The 21,145-nt window shown below is 46.7% G+C and overlaps 1 protein-coding gene across 1 annotated transcript in view; it reads left to right on the top strand.

The window, feature by feature from the left end:
- The window catches only part of COLEC12 (collectin subfamily member 12), a 277,937-nt gene that overhangs the window by 246,760 nt on the left and 10,032 nt on the right, over nucleotides 1–21,145 (top strand). The window contains exons 6-8 of the mRNA XM_066352331.1: nucleotides 10,764–11,243; nucleotides 12,113–12,249; nucleotides 13,447–13,556. Of these exons, the coding sequence (XP_066208428.1) occupies nucleotides 10,764–11,243; nucleotides 12,113–12,249; nucleotides 13,447–13,556 (727 nt within the window). The remainder of the gene's footprint in view (nucleotides 1–10,763; nucleotides 11,244–12,112; nucleotides 12,250–13,446; nucleotides 13,557–21,145) is intronic.

Raw genomic sequence — 21,145 nt, 5'->3', positions numbered from 1 at the left:
ACTGGCTGAGGGAGAGAAGGGGGAGAGAAACAGATGGTTGCTTCTCCTGTGTGCCCTGACCAGGGATCAAACCTAGGACGTCCATATGCTGGGCTAACACTCTAACCACTGAGCTACCAGCCAGGGCCAGAGCTTGGTTTCTGAATATTTTCTTTTTCACATATGCTTTCCCATAGTACATTTATCCTTGGTTTTACCACTGCCTGCCTTTTTTTTGAGTTGACCGGAGAAACTCAAACCAGCAAAGCTACCCCCTTTCTATTCAATCTGTTCGACTTCTTTCAGAACAGAAGTGCCCACCAAGTATTCCAAGGGGACAAGAGACTGGGGAAAGAACTACATTCCTGAATGCAAGTGTTTCCTCCCACACTTCATCTCTAGCCTGTTCTCTTTCTTTGTAAGCAGATCCAGTGCCTGAGGATGAGGGAAAGAAGCCAGAGGGAGCAGGATTGGGTTAGCATTGGCTTATGGGGGGCTTGTCTTTGCAAGGTTAAAAGTACTCTTGATACTTTCTGAGAAATCCTTGGTGACTTGCACATGAAGAACCCTAATGCTCACATACAGTTCAGCCACATGAGACATTTGCCTCATTGAGAAGTGAAAGCCAAAGCTGACTAATCAATCATATTACAGTTAGATGATAATGTATAGATATTAAATCATATGTTGAATCTTGACCATTATTTCTATATCCATGAACCAAAAGCCTTGTTAAGAAAGCCTTTTTTTGTTATAAATAATGTAAAGACTTTTATCCTAATTACATATGCAGAGGACCTCATCCCTCATAATGCACACTGTTGGGTGGGAAGTTCACCTCACATCCTAAGCTTTCCCTTTGCAAGCTGTGGAGGGTGTAACTGCATCCTCCTCGTACAATCAGAGGGTTCCTTTGATCTGACAGAGGCATGAGATTTTTTTTTTTTTTTTGTATTTTTTTTCTGAAGCTGGAATCGGGGAGAGACAGTCAGACAGACTCCCGCATGCACCCGACCGGGATCCACCCGGCACACCCACCAGGGGCGATGCTCTGCCCACCAGGGGGCGATGCTCTGCCCCTCCGGGGCGTCACTCTGCCACGACCAGAGCCACTCTAGCGCCTGGGGCAGCGGCCAAGGAGCCATCCCCAGCGCCCAGGCCATCTTTGCTCCAATGGAGCCTTGGCTGCGGGAGGGGAAGAGAGAGACAGAGAGGAAGGGGGGGGGGGGTGGAGAAGCAAATGGGCGCTTCTCCTATGTGCCCTGGCCGGGAATCGAACCCGGGTCCCCCGCACGCCAGGCCGACGCTCTACCGCTGAGCAAACCGGCCAGGGCCCAGAGGCATGAGATTTAATCGGTGAGAACAAGAGCTTTGGAATCGGATGGACCTGGATACGAGGACCATGTTATTCATCCTCTCTGTGCCTCTATTCCCCCATCTGTGTCTACCTTTTAGAGTCATGAGGACTTAATAAGATAATGTAAATAAAGCACCTTGTGCAGTGCCTGGCAGAGGGTTAGCTAATACTCATACCCAAGTTCAGTTCTTACCCAAGATTCCCCTACTTCTGTAGTTCCAGACAATGCACCACCGTAAAAAACAATACTGTACATAAGGAATAAAATTGTACAGATAGAGTTAAGATTGACTGAGGTCCAAAATACTTACTGCTGGCTTCATGGTACCCAGCCCAGGAATTGGTCTCAGATGTCACCAACCCCTGGCTTTCACTGGTTTTTTAATCCACCTTTATTGAATGCCTGTGATATGCCAGTCACCGCTGAGCACTTAAATTGTCTGCTTTCACTGTTCTGTCTCTTTAAAGTCAGAATTATCAGCATGCCCCATTGCAGGGGAGGGAACTGAGGCCCAAAGAGCTTGAGTAACTTACCCAAGTCAAGCAGCTAGTAAATGGCAAACTATGCTAAACTTGGGTGTGTCTAGTTCCAAACACCATGCCTCCGTTGGCACCCTGCTGCCCTGGCATGACTTATTCAGCGAGGCTGAGATGCACAAGAGTTTATTTTCAGGAGAGCAAATGATTAAGCCTTCAATAAGGGGTTGACTTTCAAGCTGGACCTTGAAAGATGCCCAGGAAGGCTGAAAGGACAGGGGACAAAGCAAAGTGGATCAGGCAGGAGGCCTCAGTTCTTCTCATTGTCAGCCCCACCTTCTCTTGATACATTTCCTCAAAGAAGGCCTTGTGTCTGGGATCCTGGGGAACAGGCATTTGAAGGCGTAGAAACAGACGAGCCAGCTGGTAAGAAGCAGCGGTCTAAATGTCCCTCCTCTATAGGCAGGAGGCATCCATGGCTCTCCGGAAGCCTATCTTACCTGTGAGGTCAAGAATCGAATTGTTCTTCAGTGATTGCCAAATAATATCTATTAAGTTTCCTTTTAATTTGTACATTTCTTTTCACCTCAGGGAAGTAGGGTGACTTTTTCGGGTTGTAGGTGTTTAGGAAATGTTTGATTAATTTAAGGCAGTCAAAGTAGACTTTCAAAAGGCGTTAAGATTTATATGATCTGAAGAGAAACCAGAATATAAAATAGATTTTTAAATGAGAAGGAAGGTATATCAGATTAGATTACTATTTTTCTCTGTCCTTCCAACCTTACCACTCACAGCTCTAAAATCAAGTCTCCAAGATTTCAGGTGGCACTAAGCATTAAAGGGATTTTCTACATTCGGTTAGGAAAACAAACTGGAAAGTTAACTCAGGTGGGACATGGGGCAGGGTCCTTTCTCAGGGCCTTCAGTTCGGTTGCCAAAGCAGAAACGGCAGGGACTTAATGTCTCTCATCCTCTTTGAACTCCTTAGTGAGAGGATTCAGGGGTTTTAGGCTCCCACCTTTGCAGTCTGGAGAACACGGGAAGGTTTGGCTGGCAGTGAAAACACAGGATGCTCAGAGTTCATATCTGGACATTTCTGTAGCTTGTGACAGCTTTACCAGAAATGTGGGTATCCTGGCATTTAATATTCTTAGCCAGGGAGCCACCTACACAGCCTTGAAAGCAAATCTGAAATTTGTTTCTGCATGGGACATCACAGGTGCCACCACATGTGACTCTAAATTCAAGCTATTTCTACACAAGCTCATAAATAATCCCACATCATTTATCACAATTTTTTTGGTTTTAAGACACTAAGGGTAGCTTATGTTTTATTTCATTTTATTTTTACTTCAATAGCCATCCAATAAAAGATTCAAGTAAGACCTAAAAGGCCAGGATCATCCAGATGTTAATAAAACAATACTAACATCCTCAATCCTAGAGGAAGATAGACCCCTTGCATTAATCTATTTTTAGGGGGATCCAGTGTTGACTTTTAACATGGTTTTAGCCTTTTTCTCAGTAATTTTTTAAAATAAATATCAGATTTTTAAGTTTTAATGAGCAAAGTTACTGTTTTAATGAGCGAAGTATATGAATGCACCCCCTTTTGCATGGGACACCTAGGGCACATTTTCACATAGCCCAGCACCTGAGGGCAGAGAGCAGCCTCCCGCCGTAGCTCCGTGATGGGTTTCCCAAGGCCAGGACACCTTAGGGTGGCGACACCCATAACCATGTGCATGGTAGGGTTTCATCAGCCATAAATATTAGGCCTTACCATAGAGAAACAGATAACCTATTTGTGATGGATAGGTGCTTCATATGAAAAAAAAAAATGGTTATGCTGACTCAGCTGGGAAATCTCTCCCAAGAACAATCTGGGATCTTTGTGAAAGGCAAACACTTGCATCTTCTCCCTATTCCCTCCCTTCACAAGATCTGGAAGTCAGCATCTGCTGACTGTGGGACCCCTGTTTTATTGGTGCCATTCGTAAAGCCACAACTTCTGTATGGAATGAGTGGAGACATTCAAGAAGCACTTCCAGTTAAGAGGGAAATAGCTGAGCACCATAAACTTTCCTTCCCCAGAAACAAATAAAAATGAATGAAAAGCTGTCACCCAAGTAAGGGAGATCTCGGTTTCATGTCAGGAGAGGAAGACAATTGTGTGTCTTGGAATTCTGTCAGAAACCAGAGCAAGGTGTTCTGGAACCGTGGGTCTGTCAGATCAGGGAGGCAAGCCTCTAAACAGTCACTATTTCATAGGTGCAGGGAAACTCATTTCCCACAACTTGCAAGTATAGCGCCAACCTCAGGTGTGAGTGAATGAGAAACACTACAATTATTGGCAAAACTCATAGATTAAGGATAAAATATTTCTAAAGCACTTGTGTTTGCCAACAGACCTTCATCATTTGGATTTCTTAAGGCTAAACATAGAACATAAAACAAAAATAGTTGAGAAGATACTTTTGTTTTTGTGATTACTCTGAGTATTTATAATTTTGATTTGTTTTGACTTATTGTCAGTACTGTCTCACTAGATCCTTCCATAATGGAGCATCCATTATGAAGGAACACATATGCCACCTTTCCCACTATTAATGTGTAAGACATTATTTTTCTTAACTGCACAAAAGAACTAAGTTGCTTTTTTTAAAGGAGCTTGGAAGTTTTCCCTCCTCTTGAATTTTTTGTAATAGCTTGAGAAGGATAGGAGTTAGTTCTTCTTTTAATGTTTGGTAGAATTCGCCAGTGAAGCCATCTGGCCCAGGACTTTTGTTTGTTGGGAGCTTTTTGATAACTGTTTCAATCTCATGTTGTAATTGGTCTATTTAGGTTTTCTGATTCTTCCAGATTGATTTTTGAAAGATTATATGTTTCAAGGAATTTGTCCATTTCACCTAGGTTGTCTAATTTTTTGGCATACAGTTCTTCATAGTATTTTCTTACAATCCTTTGTATTTCTGCTGTGTCTGTTGTTCTCCACCCTCATTTCTAGTTTTATTTATTTGAGTCCTTTCTCTTTTTCTTGGTGAGTCTGGCTAAGGGTTCATCAATCTTGTTTACTTTTTCAAAGAACCAGCTCTTGGTTTCATTGATCCTCTGTATTGTTTTTTTGGTCTCTATGTCATTTATTTCTGCTCTGATCTTTATTATTTCCTTCCTTCTACTTCCTCTGGGCTTTACTTGCTGTTCTTTTTCTAGTTCTTTTAGTTGCAGGATTAAGTTGTTTATTTGAGCTTTTTCTAGCTTCTTAAGGTATGCCTATAATGCTATGAACTTCCCTCTCAGGACTGATTTTGCTGTGTCCCACAGATTTTGAGTTGTTGTATGCTCATTTTCATTTGTTTCAAGGAAATTTTTTATTTCTTCCTTGATCTCATTGTTGACCCATTCGTTGTTTAATAACATGCTGTTTAGTTTCCAAGTGTTTGAGTGTTTTTCAGTTTTCCTATTGTAGTTGATTTCTAGTTTCATGCCAGTGTGGTCAGAGAAAATGCTTGATATGGTTTCAATCTTCTTAAATTTTTTGAGACTCATTTTATGCCCTAATATGTGATCTATCATAGAGAATGTACCATGTGCACTTGAAAAGAATGTATATCCTGCTGCTTTAGGGTGAAAGGTTCTGAAGATATCTATTAAATCCAGTTGATCTAGTGTGTCCCTTAATTCTGCTGTTTCTTTGTTAATTTTCTTTCTTGAGGATCTATCCACTGATGTTAGTGGGGTACTGAAATCCCCTACAATTATAGTATTGCTATTGGCCTCTCCCTTTATGTCCATCAAAATCTGCTTTATATATTTAGGTGTTCCTATATTAGGTGCATAGATATTTATAATAGTTATGTCTTCCTGTTGGATTGCTCCCTTTATCATTATGTAGTGACCTTCTTTATCCCTTACTATAGCCTTTGTTTTAAAGTCAGGTATAAGTATTGCTACCCCAGCTTTTTTTTTATTTTATTTGCATGAAATATTTTTTTTCCATCCTTTTACTTTCAGTCTATGTGCATCTTTTGTTTTGAGGTGTGTCTCCTGTAACAGCATATGTACGGATCCTGTTTTCTTATCCATTCAGCTACCCTATGTCTTTTGATTGGAGCATTTAATCCATTTACATTTAAGGTTATTATTGATATGTAGTTGTTTATTGCCATTTTTTTTAATCTATATTCCTCTTTTTATATATATATTTCCTACTTTGTCCTGTCTATAGCAGGCCCCTTAACACTTTTTTTTTTTTGTATTTTTGTATTTTTCTGAAGCTGGAAATGGGGAGAGACAGTCAGACAGACTCCCGCATGCACCCGACCGGGATCCACCCGGCACGCCCACCAGGGGCGACGCTCTGCCCACCAGGGGGCGGTGCTCTGCCCCTCCGGGGCGTTGTTCTACCACAACCAGAGCCACTCTAGCACCTGGGGCAGAGGCCAAGGAGCCATCCCCAGCGCCCGGGCCATCTTTGCTCCAATGGAGCCTTGGCTGCGGGAGGGTAAGAGAGAGACAGAGAGGAAGGAGGGGGTGGGGGTGGAGAAGCAAATGGGCGCTTCTCCTATGTGCCCTGGCCGGGAATCGAACCCGGGTCCCCCGCACGCCAGGCCGACGCTCTACCGCTGAGCCAACCGGCCAGGGCCCCCTTAACATTTCTTGCAGTATTGGTTTGGTTGTGATGAATTCCTTAAGGTTTTTTTTTTGTCTGGGAAGCTTTTTATTTCTCCTTCAATTTTAAATGATAGTCTTGCTGGATAAAGAAATCTTGGTTGTAGGTTCTTGTCCTGCATTACTTTGAATATTTCTCACCAATCTCTTCTGGCCTCAAGTGTTTCTGTTGAGAAGTCGGATGTCATCCTTATGGGTGTTCCTTTGTAAGTGATTGACTTTTTTTCTCTGACAGATTTTAATATTCTTTCTTTATCTCTTAGCTTTGGTATTTTGATTATGATATATCTTGGTGTGGGTCTCTGGGTTATTTTTTAATTGGGTTCTCTCTGCCTCTTGAACTTGTGTGACACCTGCATCAATTTAGGGAAATTTTCAGCTCTTATTTCTTCAAAGAGCTTCTCTAGTACTTGTTCTTTCTCTTCTCCTTCAGGAACCCCTATTATGCAGATATTGTTTCTCTTTATGTTGTCACTGAGCTCAGACTTTTTGATCCTCTTTTCTTTTTGCTTTTCTGCTTCATTCTTTCGTTTATCTTGTCCTCTAAGTCAGTGATTTCCAACCTTTGTTTCTCACTCACTCATAAACTAATTACTAAAGAAAAAGGGGTCCTGACCTCTTCTTCTTTAGTAACTAATTTATTTGTGCCATGAGATGAAAATGGTTGTATTTAGTCAGGGGCACTGACCTTAGTAATTAGTGTGTGTTTGTGCCATGAAAAAAAAAGGTTGAAAATCACTGCTCTAAGTCACTGATTCGATCCACTGCTTCATCCAGCCTGATTTTAATTCCTTCTAGTGTAGTTTTAATTTCTGATATTTTGTTTGTCATTTCTGTCTGGTTCTTCTTTATGATTTCCGTGTCCTTTTTTATTATTATTATTATTATTTTTTTCCAAAGTTAGTTGGAAACGGGAGGCAGTCAGACTCCCGCACGCGCCCGACCGGGATCCACCGGCATGCCCACCAGGGGGCGATGCTCCGCCCATCTGGGCCGTCGCTATGTTGCAACCAGAACCATTCTAGCACCTGAGGCAGAGGCCACAGAGCCATCCTCAGCACCTGGGCAAACTTTGCTCCAGTGGAGCCTTGGCTGCGGGAGGGGAAGAGAGAGACAGAGAGGAAGGAGAGGGGGAGGGGTGGAGAAGCAGATGGGCGCTTCTCCTGTGTGCCCTGGCCGGGAATCGAACCCGGGACTCCTGCATGCCAGGCCGACGCTCTACCACTGAGCCAACTGGCCAGGGCCACTGTGTCCATTTTTAAGTGTGAGTAGAGTCAAGAAAGACAGATGTCCCATGATCATTCATTCCACAGTGGCAGCCAAGATCAACCTGACATGTAGATTGACTACAAGAGGGGACACAGACTCCCACATGTGCGCTGACCAGGATCCGCCCAGCAACCCCTGTCTGGGGCCAATGTTTGAATCAACCAAGCTATGCTCGGCACCTAAGGCTGATGCTTGAACCAGTCAAGCCACTGGCTACAAGAGGGGAAGAGAGAGAGAAAGGGTAGAAGGAGAGGAAGAGAGGCAGGTGGTTGCTTCTCATGTGTTCCCAGAGCAGGGATTGAACCTGGGACGTCCGCATACCAGGTTGATGCTCTATCCACTGAGCCAACTGGCCAAGGCCTGCAGCTCTACTTCTTAGAATAAGGTCAGGTACACCAGGCAGATCACCATTCCCCCAAAATCTATCCCTTCTGGTCTCTCCTAAGGCCCAAAATGTTGGCATTAGTGCGCTGAACCTTTGAACCTGATGTACATTGATTTAATAAACACTTCCTGAATAAAGACCATACGCCAGACTCTGCTAGCTGCTGTATGGGGAAGTGTCAAAGAACAAACAAGGGCTAAAAGATTAGAGGAGGAGGAAAAACTTCTATCTGGAGTGACCTGGGAGAATTACATGGTAAGCGAACATGAATTTTTTCCAGCTGCCTATATGCGAAGGAAATTCTAAGAGAAGAGATTTGCAAAAGTTCAGAGAGAGGATGGAATTAACAGTGAGATCAGGTCATGAAAGCCTTTGATACCAGATGATCAACTAGGGGCTGAATATTCTGAACCAAGTGGAAGTCAGAATGTGGGAAAGAGAGATGTAGGGAAATGCTGAGTGGAATGAATGAATGAATGGACAGGAATCAGAGATAGGAAGAGCAATTAAGAGGTGACCCTAAAAATCTACCAAAAAGACAGAGAGAGGGACGGCAATGGGGGGGGGGAGAAAATACCCACACCAGGATTGTGACAAGTAATGGGAAGGAAGACGGTTGTGATGATGTGGTGGGAGAAGAAATGATGGGAGGACGTGAACAAGAGAGAGATGATAAGGTCGCTTTTAGACATGCCACATTGGAGTTGCTGGCAGGGCATCCCAGAGGAAAGGTACCATTGATTATAAGACAGAAATAAGAAGCCAGAGCCCAGGAGAACTGAGGAGGAGGAAGTAACGGGAGCTGGTGGACAGAAGCAGCCAACGTGTCTGATTCAAGGAGAGGGTCCTTCCTCCCAAAGTCTCCTCAAGTCTCCCACGTATGGGACAGGAATGCACTGAATCTCATCCTAGCCATTCACATAAACTCTGCAGAGTCTGGCAGATGAATCACGGGTGATATCCCAGTAGCCTGAAATAAGGAAAGCTGAGTCCAGGGCCTGGGCACCTGCTAAGGGAGAGCAGTGCTGGGTGGTTTAGACCGGGGGCCATGGATAGCATGAGGGTGTGGTGATGTCATCAGGGCCTAGGGTAGGAGGAGACAGAGACAGCGCCCTGCGGAGGTGGGAAGGGCCGCTTCACAGTTCTGTCCTGGCTGGCTGGGGGGTAAGTGGTGGTGCAGGGGACAGAGAACAGCTAGGGTGGGAGGCTGACCCGCACTTCATCTCCCTGGCACCTCACCCTTTCAGCCTGAAAGGCCTGGGGCTTCTGTAGTAAGAATGAGTGTGGGCCTCTCTTACTGCTCGTGTAGAATAGTGAAATCTCAGCCAACCTGAGCGTTCTGGGGACAACAATTGACAACAATGTCCTCTGAGACACGTTCATTTCAATGTGAACAGACCTGAATTCCTACCCCAGCTCCACTACTTGACTGCGGTTGCCCATGTCATATCCTGCTAGGTGAATAGCTTAGCTCCTCAGTTGTGTCTGTCTGGAGGAGCCAGGTAACCCTGATGTGAACAAAAAGCATGGCATCTCCGGCCCTGAAAGTCCTCATAAATGCTGTGGAAGTAATATGTCATAGGCAAAGGTCAGGTGACATAATGGGTGTGAAAGCACCTCGAAAACTCATTCACTGTACAGATCCTAATTGTGGTGTATTTGTGAACAAAACTGACAGGTGAAGTTCCCTGTCAGCCCTGAAAATGTAAACAGTCCTATGTTACGTAAGCAGCGTTATGAGGCTCTGAGCAGAGATGAGCAGGTATTTGCTTCCCCACCCTGTCCCCTGCCTTTTTCAGGGAGAACTGCTGTTTCCTTTTTTGGTATAAAGGGGTGTCTTTTTTTTCCCTCCCTTGCCAATTGTATGGTCCACCTGTTCCTTTCCTGTAGCCCACCTTCCAACTGGAAAATGATCCTCGCCAGCCCTGGCCCAGAGAACATTTCCCACCAAGACCTCCTGTCCCTCTGACCTGGTCCACGATGAGCGAGGCTCAGCCCTAAGGACAGGGTGTCCCCACAGCACCAGTGGAGGGGACGGGACTGCCAGGTGGTGGCAGCAGGGAGGAAAAGCCCTATCTAGTGTGGTTAGCAAGGCAGCACATCTCAATACTTGTTAGCATTTTTTTTTGTCTAATTCAACTCTTTAGGTATCTCGCAATACCTTATACTACTTGTCATGTAACAGGTCATTAATAAATATTTGTCAAATAAATGAAAAAAGAGGAAATAAGTAGGGGGGAATCTTGATCTCAACCTGGAGTTTTTACTGGAGACAAAATAGCCCCAGTTGACTAGAAGAACCCACGTCACTGGTGAGTCATGTTGACACTGCTGCAGTGTCAACGTGAAGGTGTCCTGTGACTGCAACGTCGTGGATACTAGAGCGTTGTGTGCCGTTAAGATCTATTCTAAATGTTTGTGGGGGGTGAGGGGGGAGTGAGCTTAGTAAAGAAACAACTTAAAAAGAAAAAACATTGTCAACAATAGCATGGTAAAACAGTAAGTAGTCCATCATGTATATATTTTCTATGTTTAGATATTTTTAATTGGAAGTTTTATGAGAAGATAAATTTTTCAGTCACTCACAATGGATTTCATATTGTACCATTTATATTTTTGTTTTAGGTCCTCCTGGCCCCAGGGGTCCAAAAGGTGACAGAGGACAGCAGGGCCCCCCTGGTCCCACTGGCAACAAAGGACAGAAAGGAGAGAAGGGGGAGCCTGGTCCGCCAGGCCCCGCCGGTGAGAGGGGCCCAGTGGGACCGGTCGGCCCCCCTGGAGAGCGAGGCAGCAAAGGCTCCAAAGGCTCTCAGGGCGCCAAAGGCTCCCGCGGGTCCCCAGGGAAGCCTGGCCCTCAGGGACCAAGTGGGGACCCAGGCCCTCCGGGCCCACCAGGCAAGGACGGCCTACCTGGCCCCCAGGGCCCACCCGGCTTCCAGGGACTGCAGGGCACTGTAGGGGAACCCGGGGTGCCCGGACCGCGAGGGCTGCCGGGCTTGCCTGGGGTGCCAGGCATGCCAGGCCCCAAGGGCCCCCCAGGCCCGTCAGGAGCAGCAATGCCCCTGGCCCTGCAGAACGAGCCAACCACAGCACCTGAGGCCAATGGTAAGTCTGAGTCTCCTCTCCCTCCTGGCAGCAGGGGACAGGGGCAGCATGTGCTTGTGGCTGGGCTGGCCCCCTGTGCAGCTCCGTGCTCCAGTCGGGGAGGCGAAGGGGCTCCTCTCTAACACAGTCAGGTTCCCCAGTGCTGTGTATTTAGCTGAGTCAGCCCCTCGGACAAACTCCTCCCCAGACACTTCCTTCGCGGAAGTCCGAGGCTGGCCACTCCCAACCCCTCCTGTCTTCACTTTATGCCCTCTACCTGGGGACAGGCCCCTCAGTGGACATGCAGTTGGAACTTTGTTACTGAGGCCCAGATTTCATTTCTTTCTGAGAAGGAATTATGGAGACCTCTAGTCCTTTGATAATTAAACCTTTGGTGAAACCTTAAATGTCGGGTTTGAACCAACCCTGTTTCTCTCCTTTGACCCACACCTGATTCCACTCGATTTCCTTCACTACAGCGGGTCACCTTTGCCACTCTCTGAGCCCAGCTGGGTTCTGGGTCCCCCCCTACAGGTTCCGTATGATCCGGACTGCCTGCACTGCTTTTGTAGTTGCCTCTGTCATTTCTGTCACTGTCAAGACCAGTCCCCACCCAGTGAAACAGAGACCCGGTGCAGATATTTTCTGGAATACGTAGTTTAACAACTGTGCGCTCTGCAGTCCACTTCCCTGCACTGTGCTGGCTCCCGGCATGTCCTCGAATGCCAGCCACGGGCTCTCCGCACATAGACACAGAGGCTGCCCCCGGCCTGTGAGGGAAGCAGGGCCAGGCTGTGGCCTTGTAAACACAGTTTTAAAAAGGCATCGTTTAACATAGCAGGCTTTCCGTGTTTGTTTTTAATCAGTGTTGTAAACCTTTGCATTCCTAGGCTGCCCGCCTCACTGGAAGAACTTCACAGACAAATGCTACTACTTTTCGGTTGAGAAAGAAATTTTTGAGGATGCGAAACTCTCCTGTGAACAAAAGTCTTCACATCTCATTTTCATAAACACAAGAGAGGAGCAGGTATGTTCGCAGCATACTTACAGTTGGGGAAAACTATCATTTAGGGATCGTTTACATCTGGAAACGGCACACTGACTGGGGAGTCAAAGATACCGAGAATTCATGGTCACGTAAATACAGAAGACCTCATTATGGAGATTTGGGCTTATCCAGTGACAAGAAGCATTCTGGCATGGGAATTATGCCTCCCGCTTCCACCTGGAAGACTGCTCTACCACGCATGGCGATGTGTGGGTTCTCCCAGCAGCTGTGGAGAAAGCAGCAACACAGAGAGGGGGCCTGCGGGCTGGCCCCAGCCCCTGAGAGAGACAGACAGAGGCCTGAGCACCGCAGGGGTGGGCGGAGTGTAAAGGACCAGACATATGGCCCCAGCAGGGTCAGGAAGAGCAGAAAAGGCCACATGGACAGAGCCCGCATGGAGTAACAATAGCGACCGCCACTTGGCCTTTGCTATGTGCCAGGCATTTTCTCCTTTAAATCTAAAAAACAACCCTGGTCAGGGTATTGTTATCCCTATTTTATAGATAAGAAAACTGAGACTTCTTCATGGGATGACAAGTAAACGTAGAGCTGAGCCTGAAAGTGAGGTCCGCCTGGCAGCCAGGCCGCAGTGCCGATGCTCTGTATCTGAGCCGCACTGTCCCAGTGGCCACCCTCCTGTCCCCTAAGCACCCGCAGCAAAGAGAGCCGCAGGCAGGCGCTTCCCACAGTGACTGGCTGGAGTGAGCACACAGTCGGGCGCCCGGGCTTTGGGGTGTTGACGGAGCTGGGCCCCATCCCAGCTCAGTCACTTACCTTCGTGACAGACCTTGTTGTAAGGCTCAAAGCTCTGTGGCATGTGGCGCACGGATGTGGCGCCTGGCCCAGAGGAAGAGCTTGGTGACGCCATGGCTGCGGCTGTTGTGGGAGAACGCAGGCCGGGTGGTGTAGAGGGTAGAGCCTGGCTGAACACTGAGTGGCTGGTGATCTCGCAGAGGAAGACCATCACTGACACATCCTACTCAGGAGTTTGTAAGAGGAAAACTGTCCGAGCCCCCAAAACAGTGCAATCCAAATAAAGACAATAAAAAAGGACAGACAGCAAAAGCAGTGTAATGTGGTGACAAACATCCTCTTTCAAAGTGTCCTTTTTTCTAAAAGCCCCCCAGGTATCTGTCCCAGGAAATACTAACTCACCGTCTCTGGTTTGTTGTTCAGCAATGGATAAAAAAGCAGATGGTCGGGAGAGACAGTCACTGGATCGGCCTCACGGACGCGGAGCACGAAGGCGAGTGGAAGTGGCTGGACGGGACGTCCCCGGAGTACAAGTGAGTGCTCAGACGCCCCCCGGCGGTGGCCGGGTTCTCAGGGGCTCGCCATCCTGTTCTCCCCCTCTTGCCTGACTCCCTACAATTCCTTCCTTAACAACTTGATGTCCTAGACACTCTTCATACTGAGGGTCCCGGTACCAGTGGTCTATTTCTGGGAAGGGAAATTGTGGTTGGGATGCTATATGCTGTCAAGTCAGGTTTTTCTCTTTTTCTTGTGATGAATTGAACTTTTTTCATTTCTATGAAAAAGAAATCATTCATAAAACCACACAGTGTGGTACTTGTGGCCGAAACACTCTCTTTCAATGCTACTCTGAAGGAGAAGGAAGCCCAGGCGACCTCAGGCACGTTCGGAGTTCACCCAGCCACGTTTCCGACCAGGGCGGGGCAGCTCCCTCCAAGCTAACGCTGTCTGTGCCCCTCACCCAGCCGGGTGTCCGTCCAGAGCATGGTTACGAACTACAAGTGTATGACTCCTCTACAGGGGAAGTTCAAGCGCACCACAAACTCAAGGGTGTGTGAGATAACCATCTCCTAAAGCAAGGGTCCTCAAACTTTTTACACAGGGGGCCAGTTCACTGTCCCTCAGACTGTTGGAGGGCCAGAGTATAAAAAAACTATGAACAAATCCCTATGCACACTGCACATATCTTATTTTTAAGTAAAAAAACAAAACGGGAACAAATACAATATTTAAAATAAAGAACAAGTAAATTTAAATCAACAAACTGACCAGTATTTCAATGGGAACTATGCTCCTCTCACTGACCACCAATGAAACAGGTGCCCCTTCCAGAAGTGCGGTGGGGGCCGGATAAATGGCCTTAGGGGGCCACATGTGGCCTGCGGACCTTAGTTTGGGGACCCCTGTCCTAAAGGCTTAAAGATTCCCTTGTGTGGTCTGATGTGATCTGAGTTCTCTAAAAGGCAGCAACAAAGAATGGAAGCGAGTCACGGTACCTTGGACCTTGTCAGAGCTCCTGGGGACACAGAAGTCGCCACAGGCCTCCTCCTACCCCAGGTGTCCACCATGCCTAGTCCTGCCCAAGGGCCTGAAGATGACTAAGTGGCGCCCATTTAAATTTCACTACATCTGCTTTGCCTTTAATGGACGTGAAAATATGCAGTAAAAAACCCGTGGAACAGAATTTAGGAAAACCCACCTCCAAATCCCTTCCTTGGCTAGAGACAGAGCAAATAGGTCTGTAGAGATGCCAGGAGGTATGAGGGCATCTTGGCTTCAGGAGCGTGTCCAAGTGTAGAGGAGACTGCAGCACCCATGGTGGCACCAGAGAAGGAAACAGGCATTTCAGGTCACCGGCCGCGTCACAGGCATTGAGCCAGACCTGTAGGAGTCAAGGAGCAAGAGTTGGTCAAGGTAGCGGAGGGCGGACAGGCACATGGATTAGCAAACAGGCTTCTCCATACTTTTAAATCCTCCATGTGGCCTGACCTGTGGTGGTACAGTGGATAAAGTGTCGGCCTGGAATGCTGAGGTCGCTGGTTCAAAACCCGGGGCTTGCCTGGTCAAGGCACATATGGGAGTTGATGCTTCCTGCTCCTCCCCGCTGCTCTCGCTCTTTCTCTTTCTCTCTCTCTCCCTCCTCTCTAAAAATGAATTAAAAAAAAAATTTTTTTTTTAAATCCTCCATGTGGAAAGCATGATTAGAAGGTACAGATGGACCAGAATAAGGCAATTTCTTTAATAATATTAATAAAAACAGGGACCAAAAGTCAAGGTGGAACGTTTGAATTTTAGGTTTCCTGAAGGTGATCCTCAGACTCGCCCCAAGGTAATGGTTAGCAGCCTGCTGGCCTGAAAGCTGGCCTGTCTCTCCCCGCCCCACTTGTCCTTGGGGAGAGGACGTGACACCACGCCTGGCCCGGAATCGGCTGCCAGCCGAGGACGCGAAGGTGCACCACAGGAGACTCAGAACAGCTGAGAGTGGCACTTAAATTGGAGGGCTGGATGTGGGTTTGGGAGACAGAGGAGCAGAGGAAAAGGTAAATCTGTGATAAGATGGTTAAGAGTGCCAGAGTCCTTTTTTTTATTTTATTTTATTTTATTATTATTTTTTTTTCTGAAGCTGGAAACGGGGAGAGACAGTCAGACAGACTCCCGCATGTGCCCGACCAGGATCCACCCGGCATGCCCACCAGGGGCGACGCTCTGCCCACCAGGGGGCAATGCTCTGCCCCTCCAGGGCGTCGCTCTGCCGCGACCAGAGCCACTCTAGCGCCTGGGGCAGAGGCCAAGGAGCCATCCCCAGCGCCCGGGCCATCTTTGCTCCAATGGAGCCTTGGCTGCAGGAGGGGAAGAGAGAGACAGAGAGGAAAGAGGGGAGGGGGGTGGAGAAGCAAATGGGCGCTTCTCCTATGTGCCCTGGCTGGGAATCGAACCCGGGTCCCCCGCACGCCAGGCCAACGCTCTACCGCTGAGCCAACCGGCCAGGGCCAGAGTCCTTTTTTTTAAAGGGAGTCAGAGGGAAGCTGAAAAAAAAAGAAAAGAAAAAATCAGTCTCCTCCACTTTTCTCACAGCCATAAATGCAAAAAAGGTCTGGGTTAGACTCACTAAGAAATTCGATCTTAAGCCTTCATCCAAGAAAAAAATGGATTGGCCCGTATGGAACGGATTGAGGAGAGACATTACTGTCCACGCCAGCTCTCCCAAGGTAGACCCTTTCTCCTCTTCCCCGGGCTCCCGCAAGAAATACATGATTTGAAAAGAGAACCACCAGCATTGGCACCTGGGACCCAACAGGGATTGCGTCGTCTGACACCTTCCCCGGGGACTCTGTCCCCAGCCGCCCTGGAGCCTCCTGCATGCTCTGGCTGTGGCACCCCACCCCCACCCCCACCCCCCAGCACAGACTGTGCTTCTCATTTTCCACCCAGAGGAATTCACACACATGTGAAAACGCCCAGGATCGAATTCTAAAAGCAAGAATGAATTAGGCAGACATATTATGAGGCCTCAATAACTGGAGGCTAATTTAACTTGACATAGAATAATAAACATTGCACAGACTAGAAGGAGAGCCAGGGCAGCTAGTGTGGAGAACACATGCCCCAGAGTTGATGGTCTGGGTTCCAGGCCTTGACCTAGCACTCAACAGCTGCATGACCTTGTGTGCGTTCCTCATCCAGTGACAGCTTCGTGTCCTCATGTAGAAAGGCACATTACCAAAGGAACTAGGTCAGTACTGTGACTGTTTAAATGAGATGCTATCTGTGAAGCATTTACTATAGTACTTGGCCCATGGAAGTGCTCAAGAAATGCCACCTGCTAGTACTGGTATTATTGATGATACATTGTCTAGTCCAAAGTATTTTCATACTAGTCAGTAACTGCAAATACTGTTACCTAGTAGCACTTATATAGTATGCATTACCCTGATTGAGAAGCCCCCACCAAATCTGATTTTCCATAAAGACTGTGACCTGACTCACGGACTCCTAGGACCAGCTCCCGAGGAAGAGGGCAGCATGAGCCACCATCTGGAATGTCTGAGAACAGGGCCTGAGACTGGGTCCAAGAGAAAGACTACAGGGCTGAAGGCACTGCCAAGAGTCTGCCAACTCTGGACACGGGTTAAAATCACCTACTAACAAATCTCAGCACTAAAAAACCAAAAATAAAACATACAACCCTTTCCGAGAAAAGACAGCTGACCATCACACTCATACAGACACACACACACACACACACACACACACACACACACACACACACTGTCCTTATTTCTCTCCTTTCACCAGACCTATGCAAACCTCATTACAGGCCAGCAGCAGCCCCTGACTGGACACTGGGATCTGCTGACCCCAGTCCTGTGGTCACAGCCACTGGGGGACCGACTGGGAGCCAGTCCCATGCTGGCCTGCAGGATCTTTTCCAGCATGCGTGGGCAGCACTAGGAGTGAGAGGTGGTGTTCTTCCACTTATGTAAAAAAACCTGATTTTCAGGACCACAATCCATACATACAAACCAACCCTAAATGTGTACAGAGCTCTACTTCAAAGATTTCAACATTCTCCTCTCAGTAATTGCTAAGCAGAAAAACCAGAAGGGATACAGTAGACACTATCAACTAATTTGACTTCATGCACATTATTGGACTTTTCACCTAATACCTACAAATACATACTCTTTTTCACATGCATACAGTACGTGTACCAAGATACACCATATGCTGGGCCCTCAAACAAGTCTCAATAAACTTAAAAGCAATGGAATTATAAAGAGTATGTTCTCTGGCCAAAACAAAATTAGAAACAAAAACAAAAAAAAAATCTGTAAAATCCCCAAATATCTGGAAATTAAAGGACATACTGCTATATAACCCATGGATCAAAGAAATCATAAAGGAAATATGCAAATGTTTCAAACAAAATAAAAACAACATATTGAGTTTTTTGGGATGTAGTTAAAACTGTTTAGAAAGACATTTATAATTTTAAAACATACAAAAAATTTGAGTTGAAAATCAATGATCTAAGCTACTTTCAGAGGTAAAAGAAGAATAGCAAATTAATCCCACAGTACATAGAAGAAGGAAATGATAAAGACTAGAAAGCGAGCGTCGGCCTGGTGTGCAGAAGTCCCGGGTTCGATTCCCGGCCAGGGCACACAGGAGAAGCGCCCATCTGCTTCTCCACCCCTCCCCCTCTCCTTCCTCTCTGTCTCTCTCTTCCCCTCCCGCAGCTGGGGCTCCATTGCAGCAAAGATGGCCCAGGCGCTGGGGATGGCTCCTTGGCCTCTGCCCCAGGTGCTAGAGTGGCTCTGGTCACAACAGAGCGACGCCCCAGAGGGGCAGAGCATCACCCCCTGGTGGGCAGAGCATCGCCCCCTGGTGGGCGTGCCGGGTGGATCCCAGTCGGGCGCATGCGGGAGTCTGTCTGACTGTCTCTCCTCATTTCCAGCTTCAGAAAAATACAAAAAAAAAAAAAGACTAGAAAGCAATGAAACAAAACAGACCAACCAGAGAGCATTAGTGAGTCAGGAGCAGATCAAAGTTAATCGCCCTACTCTTGGTAGAATAAATGCAGATTATACATCAGAGGTCCCCAAACTACGGCCCCCGCCGCACTTCCGGAAGGGGCACCTCTTTCATTGGTGGTCAGTGAGAGGAGCATAGTTCCCATTGAAATACTGGTCAGTTTGTTGATTTAAATTTACTTGTTTTTTATTTTAAATATTGTATTTGTTCCCGTTTTGTTTTTTTACTTTAAAATAAGATATGTGCAGTGTGCATAGGGATTTGTTCATAGTTTTTTTTATAGTCCGGCCCTCCAACGGTCTGAGGGACAGTGAACTGGCCCCCTGTGTAAAATGTTTGGGGACCCCTGTACATCATTTGACAGAGTTGGTCACTGTTAATCGAGGCTGTCCGTTAGCACAGGGTTCAGACATGAGTGGGATGGGCAGACTGCCTACTTGGTCAGAGCAGAACTGTGAGGTAGCCTTTTGAGGCCTTACCTGCCCACTTGGCGTGCAGTTGCCACCTTAGATCGCCAAAGGAGATGTGATATCCCTGCACAGGACGGCACTTGGTGTGAGTATGCTGACAATCACCAAGATAAAACATGGGTTTCCTTCCTGTCCACGCAGACTGCTCTGTAGAATATGACATACTATGATTTTAGAATAGAGAGCCATAGGATGGTGGGTACCAGAAGGGAGCCCTCAGTATCACCTAACTCAGTAGTAACTCACTCTGGTCCATGCTTCATGTTTCTATCAGAGTGGCACTGCCTTAGGCCACTAGAGGGAAGACCCCTATAGCAGGAGAAAATTCTACAGCAAAGAAATACTTCTCACTAGTCAGATTTTCCTGTTTTGAGGCCAGGTTCTTAGCAGCAGAAGTTTTCAGTCAGTCTGTGGTGGAGGAGAAGTACTAAGCTGTGAAGTTGGAGGGGCAATTCCCAAGATGGAGACTTTGTGTTCTGCCTCCATTCGGGTCAGCCCAAACCCTGGGGGAGGGTCACACCCGCAAGCTGATATGCTGTGTGCTTCCACCTCACTGGGACAGTGAGTGCTTCCCACGTCCCTGGTGTACTTACATATGCTGTCCAGCTACACCCAGCTACTTCAGTAACATATTTCCAAATGGGATTCAGGGATTTTCAGCCTAGGCCTCTGCCATTCTTTTCACAAACTCTGTCCGTGAATGAGGTTGTGCTGTTTTGGTTTTTTTTTGTTTGTTTGTTTTTTATAAGATTTCCTTCTTTTTTTATTAATTTTTAGAGAGGAGAGAGAGTGAGAGAGAGAGAGAGAGAGAGAGAGAGAGAGAGAAGGGGGAGGGAGGAGCAGGAAGCATCAACTCCCATATGTGCCTTGACCGGGCAAGCCCAGGGTTTTGAACCGGCAACCTCAGCATTTCCAGGTCGACACTTTATCCACTGCACCGCCGCAGGTCAGGCAGGTTGTGCTGTTTAAGCTGAATTTTATCTCCAAAATGTGTATATTCTGTTTATCTAACATCTTCTGTTCTAGTCTATTCTAAGCATGCAGACTGAGGTGGTTTTTTACAAATCACTCCATATGATTTTAGCTTATCTAAGGAAGTACTTTGAGATGCTGGGCTCAGTCAGTCTACAGGACAGACTGCCCCAGCAGCCTGGCTCCGGCTGTACCAGCTCCCGTCCACACTGGTCCCACATCAGCCACTCTGCTGACCTCCACAGAACTGAAGGAAACTTTCCTTTAGTCCTGAAGGAAAACCTTGAGCCCTGTGTGTGAGAAATTCCAGTGACCTGGGAAAACAAGTGGAGAATGATGATAAAACTTACCTTTCTTATCAGTCAGTTATCTTTACACCTAGTCTATAAACCCCTTTTATCTACTTAAATGACAAGGAAAAGCAATGTTAGGCAAGTCTTCTATCAGAAATCACATTTCTACAATTTCCCAATTAACAGAGAAACTGAATATCAAATGTCCTATCTTTATACATTCAGGAATCATAGCTCTCAAATTCGGGAAGCAAAATTGAAGTCAAGCCCCCTCACATTACTGGCACAGAGAAATAAAAGGCACAACAACAAGAGCAGACCACTCAGTCATTACTGACATTTCCAGAGGGTTCTGCAAGGTGGCAATCTGAGATTTTTATACACAAGCATCCATGTGAAAGTACACTATTTTTCCTTCCAATTTCATCTCACCCTGGCATCACTGTGGCAGTCTGAGATTTTTTAGTTCAGTTGTTTCTCGCCTGCTCTGGGTTCTGTGTGGGCTGGGGCTCTGTTCTCCAGACTGTTGTCTTGCCATCACCCAGAATCGTCCCCGACCCATAGCAGGTGCTCTGTGGGTATCTGTTGTGTGAAAGTGTGAATGAATTACTATTTTTAACCCTCCCTCCTAACACCCAATTTTTAACTTATCAGTTGACAGTTTAGTCTAAATTACCTTTCATCACTAGATTTATTTAAGTAAGGTCACTCATCTTTTTTTTTTTTTTTTTTTTTTTTTTTTTTTTTATCTTTTATTAAATTTTTCTGAAGCTGGAAACGGGGAGAGACAGTCAGACAGACTCCCGCATGCGCCCGACCGACCAGGATCCACCCGGCACGCCCACCAGGGGC

This window comes from Saccopteryx leptura, chromosome 11 (assembly GCF_036850995.1).
Source record: "Saccopteryx leptura isolate mSacLep1 chromosome 11, mSacLep1_pri_phased_curated, whole genome shotgun sequence".
Lineage (NCBI taxonomy): Eukaryota > Metazoa > Chordata > Mammalia > Chiroptera > Emballonuridae > Saccopteryx > Saccopteryx leptura.
The sequence above is the reverse complement of the archived record's forward strand: the minus strand, read 5'-3'. Positions and strand labels throughout refer to the sequence as shown.